This window comes from Petromyzon marinus, unplaced genomic scaffold (genome assembly GCF_048934315.1).
Source record: "Petromyzon marinus isolate PM22_M1 ecotype Great Lakes invasive population unplaced genomic scaffold, UKy_Petmar_22M1.pri1.0 PM_Scaffold_337, whole genome shotgun sequence".
NCBI classification, from domain to species: domain Eukaryota; kingdom Metazoa; phylum Chordata; class Hyperoartia; order Petromyzontiformes; family Petromyzontidae; genus Petromyzon; species Petromyzon marinus.
Genome location: NW_027423321.1, coordinates 29,958 through 49,780, shown reverse-complemented (window position 1 = coordinate 49,780; position 19,823 = coordinate 29,958). Strand labels below are relative to the sequence as shown.

At 50.8% G+C, this 19,823-nt stretch overlaps 1 protein-coding gene across 1 annotated transcript; it reads left to right on the top strand.

Annotated features, from left to right (window-relative positions):
- Nucleotides 1-219: 219 nt before the first annotated feature.
- On the top strand, nt 220-19,252 carry LOC116937572 (chibby 1, beta catenin antagonist). Its single transcript, XM_076064141.1, has 5 exons — nt 220-412; nt 11,716-11,830; nt 14,342-14,450; nt 17,702-17,826; nt 18,656-19,252. The coding sequence occupies exons 2-5, from the start codon at nt 11,753-11,755 to the stop codon at nt 18,737-18,739; spliced, it is 396 nt and encodes a 131-aa protein (XP_075920256.1). The 5' UTR covers nt 220-412; nt 11,716-11,752; the 3' UTR covers nt 18,740-19,252.
- The last annotated feature ends 571 nt before the right edge of the window (nt 19,253-19,823 follow it).

Below are 19,823 nucleotides of genomic sequence, written 5' to 3'. Positions count from 1 at the left end.
GAGGGGGGTGCTAAATTAAGATCACCCCAAATGATCTTTTAAACAAAATTCTACTCACACATGTATATCCAACCAAGATATATAACAATAAATTTTGGCATAATAATTTACTAAACTTTCACAGATGTATTAAAATATAATCTTAATTATTTATAACTAATTTACTCAAAGCTCCCCACCCCCACCCCACTCGCTCCACTTGGTAGATTCCACAGCGCCCCGCCCCCTGAAGCCCCGCCCCCTTTTGGGAGAGTCCATAGCAACACAACCGACGAATCTCTATCTAAAAAAAATGTTTTGTTAAACTTTCATTTTAAAATAATAAGTTAACTTTTATTTTCGCTTAAAAGAAAGAGCGCCACTTCGGGGTGGCCACTGAACGAGTTCCAAGAGCCCAGCTATTTCTATTCACGTGAGTTTTAACGAAAATAAGCGCGCGCGTTGTGATACCGTTTGCGCAGTCAAAAGCCTTTTTGCGACTAGGCCCCCATTGAAATGAATGGGAGCCTCGGTCTCAGTGATTAACACTGAACACTATGGGAGTCTCAGTGATTAACACTGAACCCTATGGGAGTCTCAGTGATTAACACTGAACCCTATGGGAGTCTCAGTGATTAACACTGAACCCTGTGGGAGTCTCAGTGATTAACATTGAACACTATGGGAGTCTCAGTGATTAACACTGAACCCTATGGGAGTCTCAGTGATTAACATTGAACCCTATGGGAGTTTCAGTGATTAACATTGAACCCTATGGGAGTCTCAGTGATTAACACTGAACCCTGTGGGAGTCTCAGTGATTAACATTGAACACTATGGGAGTCTCAGTGATTAACACTGAACCCTGTGGGAGTCTCAGTGATTAACATTGAACACTATGGGAGTCTCAGTGATTAACACTGAACCCTGTGGGAGTCTCAGTGATTAACACTGAACCCTATGGGAGTCTCAGTGATTAACACTGAACCCTATGGGAGTCTCAGTGATTAACATTGAACCCTATGGGAGTCTCAGTGATTAACACTGAACCCTATGGGAGTCTCAGTGATTAACACTGAACCCTGTGGGAGTCTCGGTGATTAACACTGAACCCTATGGGAGTCTCGGTGATTAACACTGAACCCTGTGGGAGTCTCAGTGATTAACACTGAACCCTGTGGGAGTCTCAGTGATTAACACTGAACCCTATGGGAGTCTCAGTAATTAACACTGAACCCTATGGGAGTCTCAGTGATTAACACTGAACCCTGTGGGAGTCTCAGTGGTTAACACTGAACCCTGTGGGAGTCTCAGTGATTAACATTGAACCCTATGTGAGTCTCAGTGATTAACACTGAACCCTATGGGAGTCTCAGTGATTAACACTGAACCCTATGGGAGTCTCGGTGATTAACACTGAACCCTATGGGAGTCTCGGTGATTAACATTGAACCCTATGGGAGTCTCAGTGATTAACACTGAACCCTATGGGAGTCTCAGTGATTAACACTGAACCCTATGGGAGTCTCGGTGATTAACACTGAACCCTATGGGAGTCTCAGTGATTAACACTGAACCCTAAGGGAGTCTCAGTGATTAACATTGAACCCTATGGGAGTCTCAGTGATTAACATTGAACCCTTTGGGAGTCTCACTGATTAACACTGAACCCTGTGGGAGTCTCAGTAATTAACACTGAACCCTATGGGAGTCTCAGTGATTAACATTGAACCCTATGGGAGTGTCAGTGATTAACACGAACCCTATGGGAGTCTCACTGATTAACACTGAACCCTGTGGGAGTCTCAGTGATTAACACTGAACCCTATGGGAGTCTCAGTGATTAACACTGAACCCTATGGGAGTCTCACCGATTAACACTGAACCCTATGGGAGTCTCAGTGATTAACACTGAACCCTGTGGGAGTCTCAGTGGTTAACACTGAACCCTGTGGGAGTCTCAGTGATTAACATTGAACCCTATGTGAGTCTCAGTGATTAACACTGAACCCTATGGGAGTCTCGGTGATTAACACTGAACCCTATGGGAGTCTCGGTGATTAACATTGAACCCTATGGGAGTCTCAGTGATTAACACTGAACCCTATGGGAGTCTCAGTGATTAACACTGAACCCTATGGGAGTCTCGGTGATTAACACTGAACCCTATGGGAGTCTCAGTGATTAACACTGAACCGTAAGGGAGTCTCAGTGATTAACATTGAACCCTATGGGAGTCTCAGTGATTAACATTGAACCCTATGGGAGTCTCACTGATTAACACTGAACCCTGTGGGAGTCTCAGTGATTAACATTGAACCCTGTGGGAGTCTCAGTGATTAACACAGAACCCTATGGGAGTCTCAGTGATTAACAATGAACCCTATGGGAGTCTCAGTGATTAGCACAGAACCCTATGGGAGTCTCAGTGATTAACACTGAACCCTATGGGAGTCTCATGATTAACATTGAACCCTATGGGAGTCTCAATGATTAACATTGAACCCTATGGGAGTCTCAGTGATTAACACTGAACCCTATGGGAGTCTCAGTGATTAACATTGAACCCTATGGGAGTCTCAGTGATTAACATTGAACCCTGTGGGAGTCTCATTGATTAACACAGAACCCTATGGGAGTCTCAGTGATTAACATTGAACCCTAAGGGAGTCTCAGTGATTAACATTGAACCCTATGTGAGTCTCAGTGATTAACACAGAACCCTAAGGGAGTCTCAGTGATTAACATTGAACCCTATGGGAGTCTCAGTGATTAACACTGAACACTATGGGAGTCTCACTGATTAACATTGAACCCTATGGGAGTCTCAGTGATTAACACTGAACCCTATGGGAGTCTCAATGATTAACACTGAACCCTATGGGAGTCTCAGTGATTAACACTGAACCCTAAGGGAGTCTCAGTGATTAACACTGAACCCTATGGGAGTCTCAGTGATTAACATTGAACCCTATGGGAGTCTCACTGATTAACATTGAACCCTATGGGAGTCTCACTGATTAACATTGAACCCTATGGGAGTCTCAGTGATTAACACTGAACCCTATGGGAGTCTCAATGATTAACACTGAACCCTATGGGAGTCTCAGTGATTAACACTGAACCCTATGGGAGTCTCAGTGATTAACACTGAACCCTATGGGAGTCTCAGTGATTAACATTGAACCCTATGGGAGTCTCACTCATTAACATTGAACCCTATGGGAGTCTCACTGATTAACACTGAACCCTATGGGAGTCTCAGTGATTAACACTGAACCCTATGGGAGTCTCAGTGATTAACACTGAACACTATGGGAGTCTCACTGATTAACATTGAACCCTATGGGAGTCTCAGTGATTAACATTTAACCCTATGGGAGTATCAGTGATTAATATTGAACCCTATGGGAGTCTCAGTGATTAACACTGAACCCTATGGGAGTCTCAGTGATTAACACCGAACCCTATGGGAGTCTCATTGATTAACACTGAACCCTATGGGAGTCTCAGTGATTAACATTGAACCCTATGGGAGTCTCAGTGATTAACATTGAACCCTATGGGAGTCTCAGTGATTAACACTGAACCCTATGGGAGTCTCAGTGATTAACACTGAACCCTATGGGAGTCTCACTGATTAACACAGAACCCTATGGGAGTCTCAGTGATTAACACTGAACCCTGTGGGAGTCTCAGTGATTAACCCTCAACCCTATGGGAGTCTCAGTGATTAACATTGAACCCTATGGGAGTCTCAGTGATTAACATTGAACCCTATGGGAGTCTCAGTGATTAACACTGAACCCTATGGGAGTCTCACTGATTAACACAGAACCCTATGGGAGTCTCAGTGATTAACACTGAACCCTATGGGAGTCTCAGTGATTAACACTGAACCCTATGGGAGTCTCAGTGATTAACACTGAACCCTATGGGAGTCTCAGTGATTAACATTGAACCCTATGGGAGTCTCAGTGATTAACACTGAACCCTATGGGAGTCTCAGTGATTAACATTGAACCCTATGGGAGTCTCAGTGATTAACACTGAACCCTATGGGAGTCTCAGTGATTAACATTGAACCCTATGGGAGTCTCAGTGATTAACACTGAACCCTATGGGAGTCTCAGTGATTAACATTGAACCCTGTGGGAGTCTCAGTGATTAACACTGAACCCTATGGGAGTCTCAGTGATTAACACTGAACCCTATGGGAGTCTCAGTGATTAACACTGAACCCTATGGGGATATCAGTAATTAACACTGAACCCTATGGGAGTCTCAGTGATTAACATTGAACCCTATGGGAGTCTCAGTGATTAACACTGAACCCTATGGGAGTCTCAGTGATTAACATTGAACCCTGTGGGAGTCTCAGTGATTAACACTGAACCCTATGGGAGTCTCAGTGATTAACACTGAACCCTATGGGAGTCTCATTGATTAACACTGAACCCTGTGGGAGTCTCACTGATTAACATTGAACCCTATGGGAGTCTCGGTGATTAACACTGAACCCTATGGGAGTGTCAGTGATTAACACAGAACCCTATGGGAGTCTCAGTGATTAACACTGAACCCTATGGGAGTCTCAGTGATTAACACTGAACCCTATGGGAGTCTCAGTGATTAACACTGAACCCTATGGGAGTCTCAGTGATTAACACTGAACCCTATGGGAGTCTCAGTGATTAACACTGAACCCTATGGGGGTCTCAGTGATTAACACTGAACCCTATGGGAGTCTCAATGATTAACACTGAACCCTATGGGAGTCTCACTGATTAACACTGAACCCTATGGGAGTCGCAGTGATTAACACTGAACCCTATGGGAGTCTCAGTGATTAACACTGAACCCTATGGGAGTCTCAGTGATTAACACTGAACCCTATGGGAGTCTCAGTGATTAACACTGAACCCTATGGGAGTCTCAGTGATTAACACTGAACCCTGTGGGAGACTCAGTGATTAACACTGAACCCTATGGGAGTCTCAGTGATTAACACTGAACCCTATGGGAGTCTCAGTGATTAACATTGAACCCTATGGGAGTCTCAGTGATTAACACTGAACCCTGTGGGAGTCTCAGTGATTAACACTGAACCCTGTGGGAGTCTCAGTGATTAACACTGAACCCTGTGGGAGTCTCAGTGATTAACCCTCAACCCTATGGGAGTCTCAGTGATTAACATTGAACCCTTTGGGAGTCTCAGTGATTAACATTGAACCCTATGGGAGTCTCAGTGATTAACACTGAACCCTATGGGAGTCTCACTGATTAACACAGAACCCTATGGGAGTCTCAGTGATTAACACTGAACCCTATGGGAGTCTCAGTGATTAACACTGAACCCTATGGGAGTCTCAGTGATTAACACTGAACCCTATGGGAGTCTCAGTGATTAACATTGAACCCTATGGGAGTCTCAGTGATTAACACTGAACCCTATGGGAGTCTCAGTGATTAACATTGAACCCTATGGGAGTCTCAGTGATTAACACTGAACCCTATGGGAGTCTCAGTGATTAACACTCAACCCTATGGGAGTCTCAGTGATTAACACTGAACCCTATGGGAGTCTCAGTGATTAACACTGAACCCTATGGGAGTCTCAGTGATTAACACTGAACCCTATGGGGGTTTCAGTAATTAACACTGAACCCTATGGGAGTCTCAGTGATTAACATTGAACCCTATGGGAGTCTCAGTGATTAACACTAAGCCCTGTGAGAGTCTCACTGATTAACACTGAACCCTATGGGAGTCTCAGTGATTAACACCGAACCCTATGGGAGTCTCAGTGATTAACACTGAACCCTATGGGAGTCTCGGTGATTAACATTGAACCCTATGGGAGTCTCGGTGATTAACATTGAACCCTATGGGAGTCTCAGTGATTAACAATGAACCCTATGGGAGTCTCAGTGATTAATACTGAACCCTATGGGAGTCTCAGTGATTAACATTGAACCCTATGGGAGTCTCAGTGATTAACACTGAACCCTGAGGGAGCCTTAGTCTGGCTCTGTGAGCCTCAGTGATTAACACTGAACCCTGTGGGAGCCTTAGTCTGGCTCTGTGAGTCACAGTGATTAACACTGAACCCTATGGGAGTCTCAGTGATTAACACACGAACCCTATGCGAGTCTCACTGATTAACACAGAACCCTATGGGAGTCTCAGTGATTAACACTGAACCCTGTGGGAGTCTCAGTGATTAACCCTCAACCCTATGGGAGTCTCAGCGATTAACATTGAACCCTATGGGAGTCTCAGTGATTAACATTGAACCCTATGGGAGTCTCAGTGATTAACACTAAACCCTATGGGAGTCTCAGTGATTAACATTGAACCCTATGGGAGTCTCAGTGATTAACATTGAACCCTATGGGAGTCTCAGTGATTAACATTGAGCCCTATGGGAGTCTCAGTGATTAACACTGAACCCTATGGGAGTCTCAGTGATTAACACTGAACCCTATGGTAGTCTCAGTGATTAACACTGAACCCTATGGGAGACTCAGTGATTAACACTGAACCCTATGGGAGTCTCAGTGATTAACATTGAACCCTATGGGAGTCTCAGTGATTAACACTGAACCCTATGGGAGTCTCAGTGATTAACACTGAACCCTATGGGAGTCTCAGTGATTAACACTGAACCCTTTGGGAGTGTCACTGATTAACACTGTACCCTATAGGAGTCTCAGTGATTAACACTGAACCCTATGGGAGTCTCAGTGATTAACATTGAACCCTATGGGAGTCTCAGTGATTAACACTAAGCCCTGTGAGAGTCTCACTGATTAACACTGAACCCTATGGGAGTCTCACTGATTAACACTGAACCCTATGGGAGTCTCAGTGATTAACACCGAACCCTATGGGAGTCTCAGTGATTAGCACTGAACCCTATTGGAGTCTCAGTGATTAACACCGAACCCTATGGGAGTCTCGGTGATTAACATTGAACCCTATGGGAGTCTCAGTGATTAACACTGCACCCTATGGGAGTCTCAGTGATTAATACTGAACCCTATGGGAGTCTCAGTGATTAACACTGAACCCTATGGGAGTCTCAGTGATTAATACTGAACCCTGTGGGAGCCTTATTCTGGCTCAGTGATTAACACTGAACCCTGTGGGAGCCTTATTCTGGCTCTGTGAGTCTCCCCAGTGATTAACACTGAGCCTTGTGGGAGCCTTAGTCTGTCTCTGTGAGTCTCGGTGATTAACACTGAACCCTATGGGAGTCTTAGTCTGGCTCTGTGAGCCTCACTGATTAACACTGAACCCTGTGGGAGCCTCAGTCTGGCTCTGTGAGTCTCAGTGATTAACACTGAACCCTGTGGGAGTCTCAGTGATTAACACTGAACCCTATGGGAGTCTCACTGATTAACATTGAACCCTATGGGAGTCTCAGTGATTAACACTGAACCCTATGGGAGTCTCAATGATTAACACTGAACCCTATGGGAGTCTCAGTGATTAACACTGAACCCTATGGGAGTCTCAGTGATTAACACTGAACCCTATGGGAGTCTCAGTGATTAACATTGAACCCTATGGGAGTCTCACTCATTAACATTGAACCCTATGGGAGTCTCACTGATTAACACTGAACCCTATGGGAGTCTCAGTGATTAACACTGAACCCTATGGGAGTCTCAGTGATTAACACTGAACACTATGGGAGTCTCACTGATTAACATTGAACCCTATGGGAGTCTCAGTGATTAACATTTAACCCTATGGGAGTATCAGTGATTAATATTGAACCCTATGGGAGTCTCAGTGATTAACACTGAACCCTATGGGAGTCTCAGTGATTAACACCGAACCCTATGGGAGTCTCATTGATTAACACTGAACCCTATGGGAGTCTCAGTGATTAACATTGAACCCTATGGGAGTCTCAGTGATTAACATTGAACCCTATGGGAGTCTCAGTGATTAACACTGAACCCTATGGGAGTCTCAGTGATTAACACTGAACCCTATGGGAGTCTCACTGATTAACACAGAACCCTATGGGAGTCTCAGTGATTAACACTGAACCCTGTGGGAGTCTCAGTGATTAACCCTCAACCCTATGGGAGTCTCAGTGATTAACATTGAACCCTATGGGAGTCTCAGTGATTAACATTGAACCCTATGGGAGTCTCAGTGATTAACACTGAACCCTATGGGAGTCTCACTGATTAACACAGAACCCTATGGGAGTCTCAGTGATTAACACTGAACCCTATGGGAGTCTCAGTGATTAACACTGAACCCTATGGGAGTCTCAGTGATTAACACTGAACCCTATGGGAGTCTCAGTGATTAACATTGAACCCTATGGGAGTCTCAGTGATTAACACTGAACCCTATGGGAGTCTCAGTGATTAACATTGAACCCTATGGGAGTCTCAGTGATTAACACTGAACCCTATGGGAGTCTCAGTGATTAACATTGAACCCTATGGGAGTCTCAGTGATTAACACTGAACCCTATGGGAGTCTCAGTGATTAACATTGAACCCTGTGGGAGTCTCAGTGATTAACACTGAACCCTATGGGAGTCTCAGTGATTAACACTGAACCCTATGGGAGTCTCAGTGATTAACACTGAACCCTATGGGGATATCAGTAATTAACACTGAACCCTATGGGAGTCTCAGTGATTAACATTGAACCCTATGGGAGTCTCAGTGATTAACACTGAACCCTATGGGAGTCTCAGTGATTAACATTGAACCCTGTGGGAGTCTCAGTGATTAACACTGAACCCTATGGGAGTCTCAGTGATTAACACTGAACCCTATGGGAGTCTCATTGATTAACACTGAACCCTGTGGGAGTCTCACTGATTAACATTGAACCCTATGGGAGTCTCGGTGATTAACACTGAACCCTATGGGAGTGTCAGTGATTAACACAGAACCCTATGGGAGTCTCAGTGATTAACACTGAACCCTATGGGAGTCTCAGTGATTAACACTGAACCCTATGGGAGTCTCAGTGATTAACACTGAACCCTATGGGAGTCTCAGTGATTAACACTGAACCCTATGGGAGTCTCAGTGATTAACACTGAACCCTATGGGGGTCTCAGTGATTAACACTGAACCCTATGGGAGTCTCAATGATTAACACTGAACCCTATGGGAGTCTCACTGATTAACACTGAACCCTATGGGAGTCGCAGTGATTAACACTGAACCCTATGGGAGTCTCAGTGATTAACACTGAACCCTATGGGAGTCTCAGTGATTAACACTGAACCCTATGGGAGTCTCAGTGATTAACACTGAACCCTATGGGAGTCTCAGTGATTAACACTGAACCCTGTGGGAGACTCAGTGATTAACACTGAACCCTATGGGAGTCTCAGTGATTAACACTGAACCCTATGGGAGTCTCAGTGATTAACATTGAACCCTATGGGAGTCTCAGTGATTAACACTGAACCCTGTGGGAGTCTCAGTGATTAACACTGAACCCTGTGGGAGTCTCAGTGATTAACACTGAACCCTGTGGGAGTCTCAGTGATTAACCCTCAACCCTATGGGAGTCTCAGTGATTAACATTGAACCCTTTGGGAGTCTCAGTGATTAACATTGAACCCTATGGGAGTCTCAGTGATTAACACTGAACCCTATGGGAGTCTCACTGATTAACACAGAACCCTATGGGAGTCTCAGTGATTAACACTGAACCCTATGGGAGTCTCAGTGATTAACACTGAACCCTATGGGAGTCTCAGTGATTAACACTGAACCCTATGGGAGTCTCAGTGATTAACATTGAACCCTATGGGAGTCTCAGTGATTAACACTGAACCCTATGGGAGTCTCAGTGATTAACATTGAACCCTATGGGAGTCTCAGTGATTAACACTGAACCCTATGGGAGTCTCAGTGATTAACACTCAACCCTATGGGAGTCTCAGTGATTAACACTGAACCCTATGGGAGTCTCAGTGATTAACACTGAACCCTATGGGAGTCTCAGTGATTAACACTGAACCCTATGGGGGTTTCAGTAATTAACACTGAACCCTATGGGAGTCTCAGTGATTAACATTGAACCCTATGGGAGTCTCAGTGATTAACACTAAGCCCTGTGAGAGTCTCACTGATTAACACTGAACCCTATGGGAGTCTCAGTGATTAACACCGAACCCTATGGGAGTCTCAGTGATTAACACTGAACCCTATGGGAGTCTCGGTGATTAACATTGAACCCTATGGGAGTCTCGGTGATTAACATTGAACCCTATGGGAGTCTCAGTGATTAACAATGAACCCTATGGGAGTCTCAGTGATTAATACTGAACCCTATGGGAGTCTCAGTGATTAACATTGAACCCTATGGGAGTCTCAGTGATTAACACTGAACCCTGTGGGAGCCTTAGTCTGGCTCTGTGAGTCACAGTGATTAACACTGAACCCTATGGGAGTCTCAGTGATTAACACACGAACCCTATGCGAGTCTCACTGATTAACACAGAACCCTATGGGAGTCTCAGTGATTAACACTGAACCCTGTGGGAGTCTCAGTGATTAACCCTCAACCCTATGGGAGTCTCAGCGATTAACATTGAACCCTATGGGAGTCTCAGTGATTAACATTGAACCCTATGGGAGTCTCAGTGATTAACACTAAACCCTATGGGAGTCTCAGTGATTAACATTGAACCCTATGGGAGTCTCAGTGATTAACACTGAACCCTATGGGAGTCTCAGTGATTAACACTGAACCCTATGGTAGTCTCAGTGATTAACACTGAACCCTATGGGAGACTCAGTGATTAACACTGAACCCTATGGGAGTCTCAGTGATTAACATTGAACCCTATGGGAGTCTCAGTGATTAACACTGAACCCTATGGGAGTCTCAGTGATTAACACTGAACCCTATGGGAGTCTCAGTGATTAACACTGAACCCTTTGGAAGTGTCACTGATTAACACTGTACCCTATAGGAGTCTCAGTGATTAACACTGAACCCTATGGGAGTCTCAGTGATTAACATTGAACCCTATGGGAGTCTCAGTGATTAACACTAAGCCCTGTGAGAGTCTCACTGATTAACACTGAACCCTATGGGAGTCTCACTGATTAACACTGAACCCTATGGGAGTCTCAGTGATTAACACCGAACCCTATGGGAGTCTCAGTGATTAGCACTGAACCCTATTGGAGTCTCAGTGATTAACACCGAACCCTATGGGAGTCTCGGTGATTAACATTGAACCCTATGGGAGTCTCAGTGATTAACACTGCACCCTATGGGAGTCTCAGTGATTAATACTGAACCCTATGGGAGTCTCAGTGATTAACACTGAACCCTATGGGAGTCTCAGTGATTAATACTGAACCCTGTGGGAGCCTTATTCTGGCTCAGTGATTAACACTGAACCCTGTGGGAGCCTTATTCTGGCTCTGTGAGTCTCCCCAGTGATTAACACTGAGCCTTGTGGGAGCCTTAGTCTGTCTCTGTGAGTCTCGGTGATTAACACTGAACCCTATGGGAGTCTCAGTGATTAACACTGAACCCTATGGGAGTCTCAGTGATTAACACTGAACCCTATGGGAGTCTCGGTGATTAACATTGAACCCTATGGGAGTTTCAGTGATTAACACTGAACCCTATGGGAGTCTCAGTGATTAACACTGAACCCTGTGCGAGGGAGCCTCAGTCTGGCTCTGTGAGCCTCACTGAGCCAGACTATCGCTCCCACAGGAGCGGTGCACGGAACGGTGAAGTAAGGCTGCCCAGGATGCCACTCTTCAGCAGTGCGTTCAGCCCCAAGAAAACCCCACCCAGGAAATCTGCTTCACTCTCCAACCTCCACACGGTGAGACGCTCACCACCACGCTCACCACCACCACCACCACGCTCACCACCACCACCACCACGCTCACCACCACCACGCTCACCACCACCACCACCACGCTCACCACCACGCTCACCACCACCGCCACCACGCTCACCATCACCACCACAACGCTCACCACCACCACCACGCTCACCACCTCCACCACCACCACGCTCACCACCTCCATCACCACGCTCACCACCACCACCACGCTCACCACCACCACCACCACGCTCACCACCACCACGCTCACCACCACCACGCTCACCACCTCCACCACCACCGCCACCACCGCCACAACGCTCACCACCACGCTCACCACCACCACGCTCACCACCTCCACCACCACGCTCACCACCACCACCACCACGCTCACCACCACCACCACGCTCACCACCTCCATCACCACACTCACCACCGCCACGCTCACCACCATCACCACTCACCACCACTCACCACCCTTACCACCACCACCAAACTCACCCCCACACTCACCACACTCACCACCACCACACTCACCACCACCACACTCACCACCACCACACTCACCACCACTCACCACTTCTACGCTCACTACTTCACTCACCACCACGCTCACCACCACGCTCACCACTGCTCACCACCACTCACCACACTTACCACCACCACGCTCAACCACTACACTCACCACCACCACTCACCACCCTTATCACCACGCTCACCACTCACCACGCTCACCACTACCACGCTCACCACTCACCACTCTTACCACCACCACACTCACCACCTTGCTCACCACACTCACCACCACCACCACTACACTCACCACCACCACCACTACACTCACCACCACTCACCACCCTTACCATCACGCTCACCACTCACCACCACCACACTCACCACACTCACCACTCACCAGCTGGACTACAGCACGCTCACCACTCACCACGCTCACCACTCACCACTCACCCCGCTCACCACTCACCACACTCACCCCTCACCACGCTCACCACTCACTCACCACGCTCACCACTCACCACACTCACCCCTCACCACGCTCACCACTCACCCCTCACCCCTCACCACTCACCACGCTCACCACTCACCACACTCACCCCTCACCACGCTCACCACTCACCCCTCACCCCTCACCACTCACCACGCTCACCACTCACCACACTCACCCCTCACCACGCTCACCACTCACCCCTCACCACTCACCACTCACCACGCTCACCACTCACCACACTCACCCCTCACCACGCTCACCACTCACCCCTCACCACTCACCACGCTCACCACTCACCACACTCACCCCTCACCACGCTCACCACTCACCCCTCACCACGCTCACCACTCACCACACTCACCCCTCACCACGCTCACCACTCACCCCTCACCACGCTCACCACTCACCACACTCACCCCTCACCACTCACCACTCACCAGCTGGACTACAGCACGCTCACCACTCACCCCTCACCACGCTCACCACTCACCACGCTCACCACTCACCAGCTGGACTACAGCACGCTCACCACTCACCACGCTCACCACGCTCACCACTCACCACGCTCACCACGCTCACCCCTCACCACTCACCCTTCACCAGCTGGACTACAGCACACTCACCACTCAGCACGCTCACCACGCTCACCACTCACCCCTCACCACGCTCACCACGCTCACCACTCACCACGCTCACCACTCACCACGCTCACCAGCTGGACTACAGCACGCTCACCACCACACCACTCACCACGCTCACCACCACACCACTCACCCCTCACCACGCTCACCACACTCACCACCACCACACTCACCCCTCACCACGCTCACCACGCTCACCACTCACCCCTCACCACTCACCAGCTGGACTACAGCACGCTCACCACTCACCCCTCACCACGCTCACCCCTCACCACGCTCACCACACTCACCACCACACTCACCCCTCACCAGCTGGACTACAGCACACTCACCCCTCACCACTCACCCCTCACCACTCACCCCTCACCACGCTCACCCCTCACCACGCTCACCACACTCACCACCACACTCACCCCTCACCACGCTCACCACACTCACCACCACACTCACCCCTCACCACGCTCACCACACTCACCACCACACTCACCCCTCACCACGCTCACCACACTCACCACCACACTCACCCCTCACCACGCTCACCACACTCACCCCTCACCAGCTGGACTACAGCACACTCACCCCTCACCACTCACCACGCTCACCACTCACCCCTCACCCCTCACCACTCACCCCTCACCACTCACCACGCTCACCCCTCACCACTCACCACGCTCACCACTCACCACGCTCACCACTCACCCCTCACCACGCTCACCACGCTCACCCCTCACCACTCACCACTCACCACGCTCACCCCTCACCACTCACCACTCACCACTCACCACGCTCACCACTCACCCCTCACCACTCACCACGCTCACCACTCACCACTCACCCCTCACCACTCACCACCCTCACCAGCTGGACTACAGCACGCGAGCGGTGGAGCTGGGCCTTGACTACGGAGCGCCGTCCGTTACCATCGGCAACCAGAAGCTCGTCTTCCTTGACGACGGGGAGTGGGCAGCCGGTAACCATGGCAACAACAACACCACAACCAACACCACAACCACCACCACAACCACCTCCTGTGTGGGTGGGTGAGTGAGTGTGAGTGAGTGAGTCAGTGTGGGTGAGTGAGCCAGTCAGTGTGGGTGAGTGAGTGAGTGTGAGTGAGTGAGTGTGGGTGAGTGGGCCAGTCAGTGTGGGTGAGTGAGTGAGTCGGTGAGTGAGTGGGTGAGTGAGCGTGTAGGTGAGTGTGGGTGAGTGAGCGTGTGGATGAGTCAGTCAGTGTGGGTGAGTGAGTGAGTGGGTGAGTGTGGGTGAGTGAGTGACCGTGTGGATGAGTCAGTCAGTGTGGGTGAGTGAGTGAGTGAGCGAGTGGGTGAGTCAGTGAGTGAGTCTGTGTGGGTGAGTGAGCGTGTGGGTGAGTCAGTGTGAGTGAGTGTGTGGGTGAGTGAGTCTGTGTGGGAGAGTCAGTGTGAGTGTGTGGGTGAGTGGGTCTGTGTGTGTGGGTGAGTGGGTGAGTCAGTGTGAGCATGTGGGTGAGTCAGTCTGTGTGGGTGAGTGGGTGAGTCAGTGTGAGCGTGAGGGTGAGTGTGTGGGTGAGTCAGTGTGAGTGTGTGGGTGAGTCAGTGTGAGTGTGTGGGTGAGCGTGTGGGTGAGTCAGTGTGAGTGTGTGGGTGAGCGTGTGGGTGAGTCAGTCTGTGTGGGTGAGTCAGTGTGAGTGAGCGTGTGGGTGAGTCAGTGCGAGTGTGTGGGTGAGCGTGTGGGTGAGTCAGTCTGTGTGGGTGAGTCAGTGTGGGTGAGTGGGCGAGTCAGTGTGTGAGTGAGCGTGTGGGTGAGTGAGTCTGTGTGGGTGAGTGAGTCAGTGTGTGGGTGAGTTAGTGTGAGTGAGCGTGAGTGAGTGGGTGAGTCAGTGTGCGAGTGAGCGTGTGGGTGAGTCTGTGTGGGTTAGTGGGTGAGTCAGTGTGTGAGTGAGCATGTGGGTGAGTCAGTGTGGGTGAGTGGATGAGTCAGTGTGAGCGTGCGGGTGAGTGAGTCTGTGTGGGTGAGTGAGTCAGTGTGTGGGTGAGTTAGTGTGAGTGAGCGTGAGTGAGTGGGTGAGTCAGTGTGCGAGTGGATGAGTCAGTGTGAGCGTGCGGGTGAGTGGATGAGTCAGTGTGCGAGAGTGTTCGAGCGGGTGAGCGAGTCTGTGTGGGTGAGTCAGTCTGTGTGGGTGAGTGGGTGAGTCAGTGTGAGCGTGAGTGAGCGTGTGGGTGAGTCTGTGTGGGTTAGTGGATGAGTCAGTGTGAGTGAGCGTGTGGGTGAGTCAGTGTGGGTGAGTGGGTGAGCATGTGGGTGAGTCAGTCTGTGTGGGTGAGTGGGTGAGTCAGTGTGAGTGTGTGGGTGAGTGGATGGGTGAGCGAGTCTGTGTGGGTCAGTCAGTCTGTGTGAGTGAGTCAGTGTGCGAGTGAGTGGGTCTGCGTGGGTGAGTGGGCGAGTCAGTGTGAGTGAGTGTGTGGGTGAATGGGTGAGTCAGTCTGTGTGGGTGAGTCAGTGTGAGCGTGAGCGAGTCAGTGTGCGAGTGAGTGAGCGTGTGGGTGAGTGAGCATGTGGGTGAGTCAGTGTGGGTGAGTGGGCGAGTCAGTGTGTGAGTGAGCGTGTGGGTGAGTCTGTGTGCGAGAGTGTGCGAGTGAGCGTGTGGGTGAGTAGGTGAGTCAGTGTGTGGGTGAGCGGGTGGGTGAGTCAGTGTGCGAGTGAGTGAGCGTGTGGGTGAGTGAGCATGTGGGTGAGTCAGTGTGGGTGAGTGGGCGAGTCAGTGTGTGAGTGAGCGTGTGGGTGAGTCTGTGTGCGAGAGTGTGCGAGTGAGCGTGTGGGTGAGTAGGTGAGTCAGTGTGTGGGTGAGCGGGTGGGTGAGTCAGTGTGGGTGAGTGGGTGAGCATGTGGGTGAGTGAGCATGTGGGTGAGTCAGTGTGGGTGAGTGGGCGAGTCAGTGTGTGAGTGAGCGTGTGGGTGAGTCTGTGTGCGTGAGTGTGCGAGTGAGTGTGTGGGTGAGCCAGTCTGTGTGGGTGAGTGAGTCCGTGTGGGTGAGTGGGTGAGTCAGTCTGTGTGGGTGAGTGTGTCGGTGAGTGAGTCTGTGTGAGTGTGTGGGTGAGTGAGTCTGTGTGGGTGAGTGGGTGAGTGAGTGTGTGGGTGAGTGGGTGAGTGAGTGTGTGGGTGAGTCAGTCTGTGTGGGTGAGTGAGTCCGTGTGGGTGAGTGGGTGAGTCAGTCTGTGTGGGTGAGTGTGTCGGTGAGTGAGTCTGTGTGAGTTTGTGGGTGAGTGAGTCTGTGTGGGTGAGTGAGTGTGTGGGTGAGTGGGTGAGTGAGTGTGTGGGTGAGTCAGTCTGTGTGGGTGAGTGAGTCCGTGTGGGTGAGTGGGTGAGTCAGTCTGTGTGGGTGAGTGTGTCGGTGAGTCAGTGTGCGAGTGAGCATGAGTGGGTGAGTCAGTGTGAGCGTGAGTGAGTGGGTGAGTCAGTGTGCGAGTGAGTGCGTGGGTGAGTCTGTGTGGGTCAGTCTGTGTGTGTGGGTCAGTCTGTGTGGGTGAGTCAGTGTGAATGAGCATGAGGGAGTCAGTGTGCGAGTGAGCGTGTGGGTGAGTGGCTCTTTGTGGGTGAGTCAGTGTGAGTGAGCGTGTGGGTGAGTGAGTCAGTGTGTGGGTGAGTCAGTGTGAGTCAGTGTGGGCGAGCATGTGGGCGAGTCAGTCTGTGTGGGTGAGTCAGTCTGTGTGTGCGAGTGAGCGTGAGTGAGTGTGCGAGTGAGTGGGTGGGTGAGTGAGTCTGTGTGGGTGAGTGGGTGAGTCAGTGTGCGAGTGAGTGAGCGTGTGGGTGAGTGAGTGAGTGTGCGAGTGAGTGGGTGGGTGAGTGAGTCTGTGTGGGTGAGTGGGTGAGTCAGTGTGCGAGTGAGTGAGCGTGTGGGTGAGTGAGTCAGTGTGTGGGTGAGTGAGTGAGTGAGCGTGTGGGTGAGTCAGTCTGTGTGGGTGAGTGGGTGAGTCAGTGTGAGCGTGTGGGTGAGTGGGTCAGTGTAGTGGGTGAGTCAGTGTGAGGGTGAGTGGGTGAGTTGGTGAGCGGGTGAGTTGGTGAGCGAGTTGGTGAGCGGGTGAGTTGGTGAGTGGGTGAGCGGGTGAGCGGGTGAGTTGGTGAGTGAGTTGGTGAGCGGGTGAGTTGGTGAGCGAGTTGGTGAGTGGGTGAGTTGGTGAGCGGGTTGGTGAGCGGGTGGGTGAGCGAGTGAGTCTCCTGCTCACCACCCCTCCTCCCCCGTAGAGTCTGTGGGTGGTGGTGGTGGTGCTGCTGGTGGCGCTGCTTTAAAGCGGCTGGAGCAACGTAACCACAGCCTGGAGGAGGAGAACTTCCTCCTCAAGTTGAAGCTCACCCTGCTGATGGACATGGTGAGTGGGTGGGTGGGTGAGTGGGTGGGTGGGTGAGTGGGTGGGTGGGTGAGTGGGTGAGTGGGTGGGTGGGTGAGTGGGTGGGTGGGTGGGTGAGTGGGTGAGTGGGTGATTGAGTGGGTGATTGAGTGGGTGAGTGAATGGATGAGTGAGTGGATGAGTGAATGTGTGGGTGGGTGAATGTGTGGGTGGGTGAATGGGTGAGTGAATGTGTGGGTGGGTGGGTGAGTGGGTGGGTGGGTGGGTGGGTGAGTGGGTGGGTGGGTGAGTGGGTGGGTGGGTGTGTGGGTGAGTGGGTGATTGAGTGGGTGAGTGAATGGATGAGTGAGTGGATGAGTGAATGTGTGGGTGGGTGAATGTGTGGGTGGGTGAATGGGTGAGTGAATGTGTGGGTGGGTGGGTGAGTGGGTGGGTGAGTGGGTGAGTGAATGTGTGGGTGGGTGAGTGGGTGAATGTGTGGGTGAGTGGGTGAATGTGTGGGTGGGTGGGTGAGTGGGTGGGTGAGTGGGTGAGTGAATGTGTGGGTGGGTGAGTGAATGTGTGGGTGGGTGAATGTGTGGGTAAGTGGGTGAATGAATGTGTGGGTGGGTGAGTGAGTGGATGATTGAGTGGGTGGGTGGGTGAGTGGGTGGGTGGGTGAGTGAATGTGTGGGTGGGTGAATGAATGTGTGGGTGGGTGAGTGAGTGGATGATTGAGTGGGTGAGTGGGTGGGTGAGTGGGTGAGTGAATGTGTGGGTGGGTGAGTGGATGAGTGAGTGGGTGGGTGAATGTGTGGGTGGGTGTGTGGGTAACTCTCTCTCCCCCACTCTACCCCCCTCTCTCTCCCAGCTGTGCGAGTCAACAGCAGACTCTCAGCACCTGGAGAGACAGCTTGCACGGCTTAAGTCACGATCCAAGGAGGCACGCAGATAACGGGGTGTGTGGGTGGGTGGGGAGGTGGGTGATGGGTGTGTGGGTGGGGAGGTGGGTGAGTGGGTGGGGTGAGTGGGTGGGTGGAGAGGTGGGTGGATGAGTAGGTTGGTGGGTGAGTGAGTGGGTGAGGAGGTGGGTGGGTGAGTGAGTAGGTTGGTGGGTGGGTGGATGGGTGAGTAGGTGGGTGAGTGGGTGGATGGGTGAGTAGGTTGGTGAGTGGGTGGATGGGTGAGTAGGTGGATGGGTGAGTAGGTGGGTGAGTGGGTGGGTGAGTAGGTTGGTGGGTGAGTAGGTGGGTGAATGGGTGAGTGAGTGGGTGGATGGGTGAGGTGGGTGAATAGGTTGGTGGGGAGGTGGGTGAGTGGGTGGGTGAGTAGGTGGATGAGTTGGTTGGTGGGTGGTGGTGGTGGTTGTTGTTGGTTGTTGACATAAATTCATTTTATTCCACTCGTGTTGTGTTTTGTGGTTGTGTCACACACCAAATAAAGACAATGCTCCCCCAGGTAGCCTCTAGCAGGGCTGTAGGGGCAAGTGCTGTTAGCTAGCGAGTAGCAGCAGCAGTGTCTATGTACTACACACACCACACACACAGACAAAGCTCCCCCAGGTAGCCTCTAGCAGGGCTGTAGGGGCAAGTGGTGTTAGCTAGTAGCAGCACCTTTGAAGGCCGGTGTGGGTGGCCAGGACCACGCCCGGCCACCTTTGTCTCTCCTCCAGTGCTAGCGATGGTCACTGCACCACCACCGCTACACCAGGTACTCATTTGAGGCTGAGTAGACCTAGGGGAGGCCCAGCACCGGTTCAGATAACCGTCACTGGTGGTGTTGGCCGTGAGCGGGAATCGAACTCAGCTCGACCGGGTTCTTAGCGCAGCGTAGCGCTAACCACTACACTCACCCACCCACTCACTCACCCACTAACCCACTCACTCACCCACCCACTCACTCACCCACTAACCCACTCACTCACCCACCCACTCACCCACTAACCCACTCACTCACCCACCCACTCACCCACTCACTCACTCACCCACCCACCCACCCACTCACCCATACACTCACCCACCAACCCACTCACCCACCCA

Excerpts from the sequence above, each read along its gene's own strand:
- LOC116937572 (XM_076064141.1), top strand. The coding sequence starts at position 11,753 with ATGCCACTCTTCAGCAGTGCGTTCAGCCCCAAGAAAACCCCACCCAGG. Across the intron at positions 11,831-14,341 it reads CACTCTCCAACCTCCACACG|CTGGACTACAGCACGCGAGC; the intron begins GTGAGACGCTCA and ends CACCCTCACCAG. Across the intron at positions 17,827-18,655 it reads TCACCCTGCTGATGGACATG|CTGTGCGAGTCAACAGCAGA; the intron begins GTGAGTGGGTGG and ends TCTCTCTCCCAG.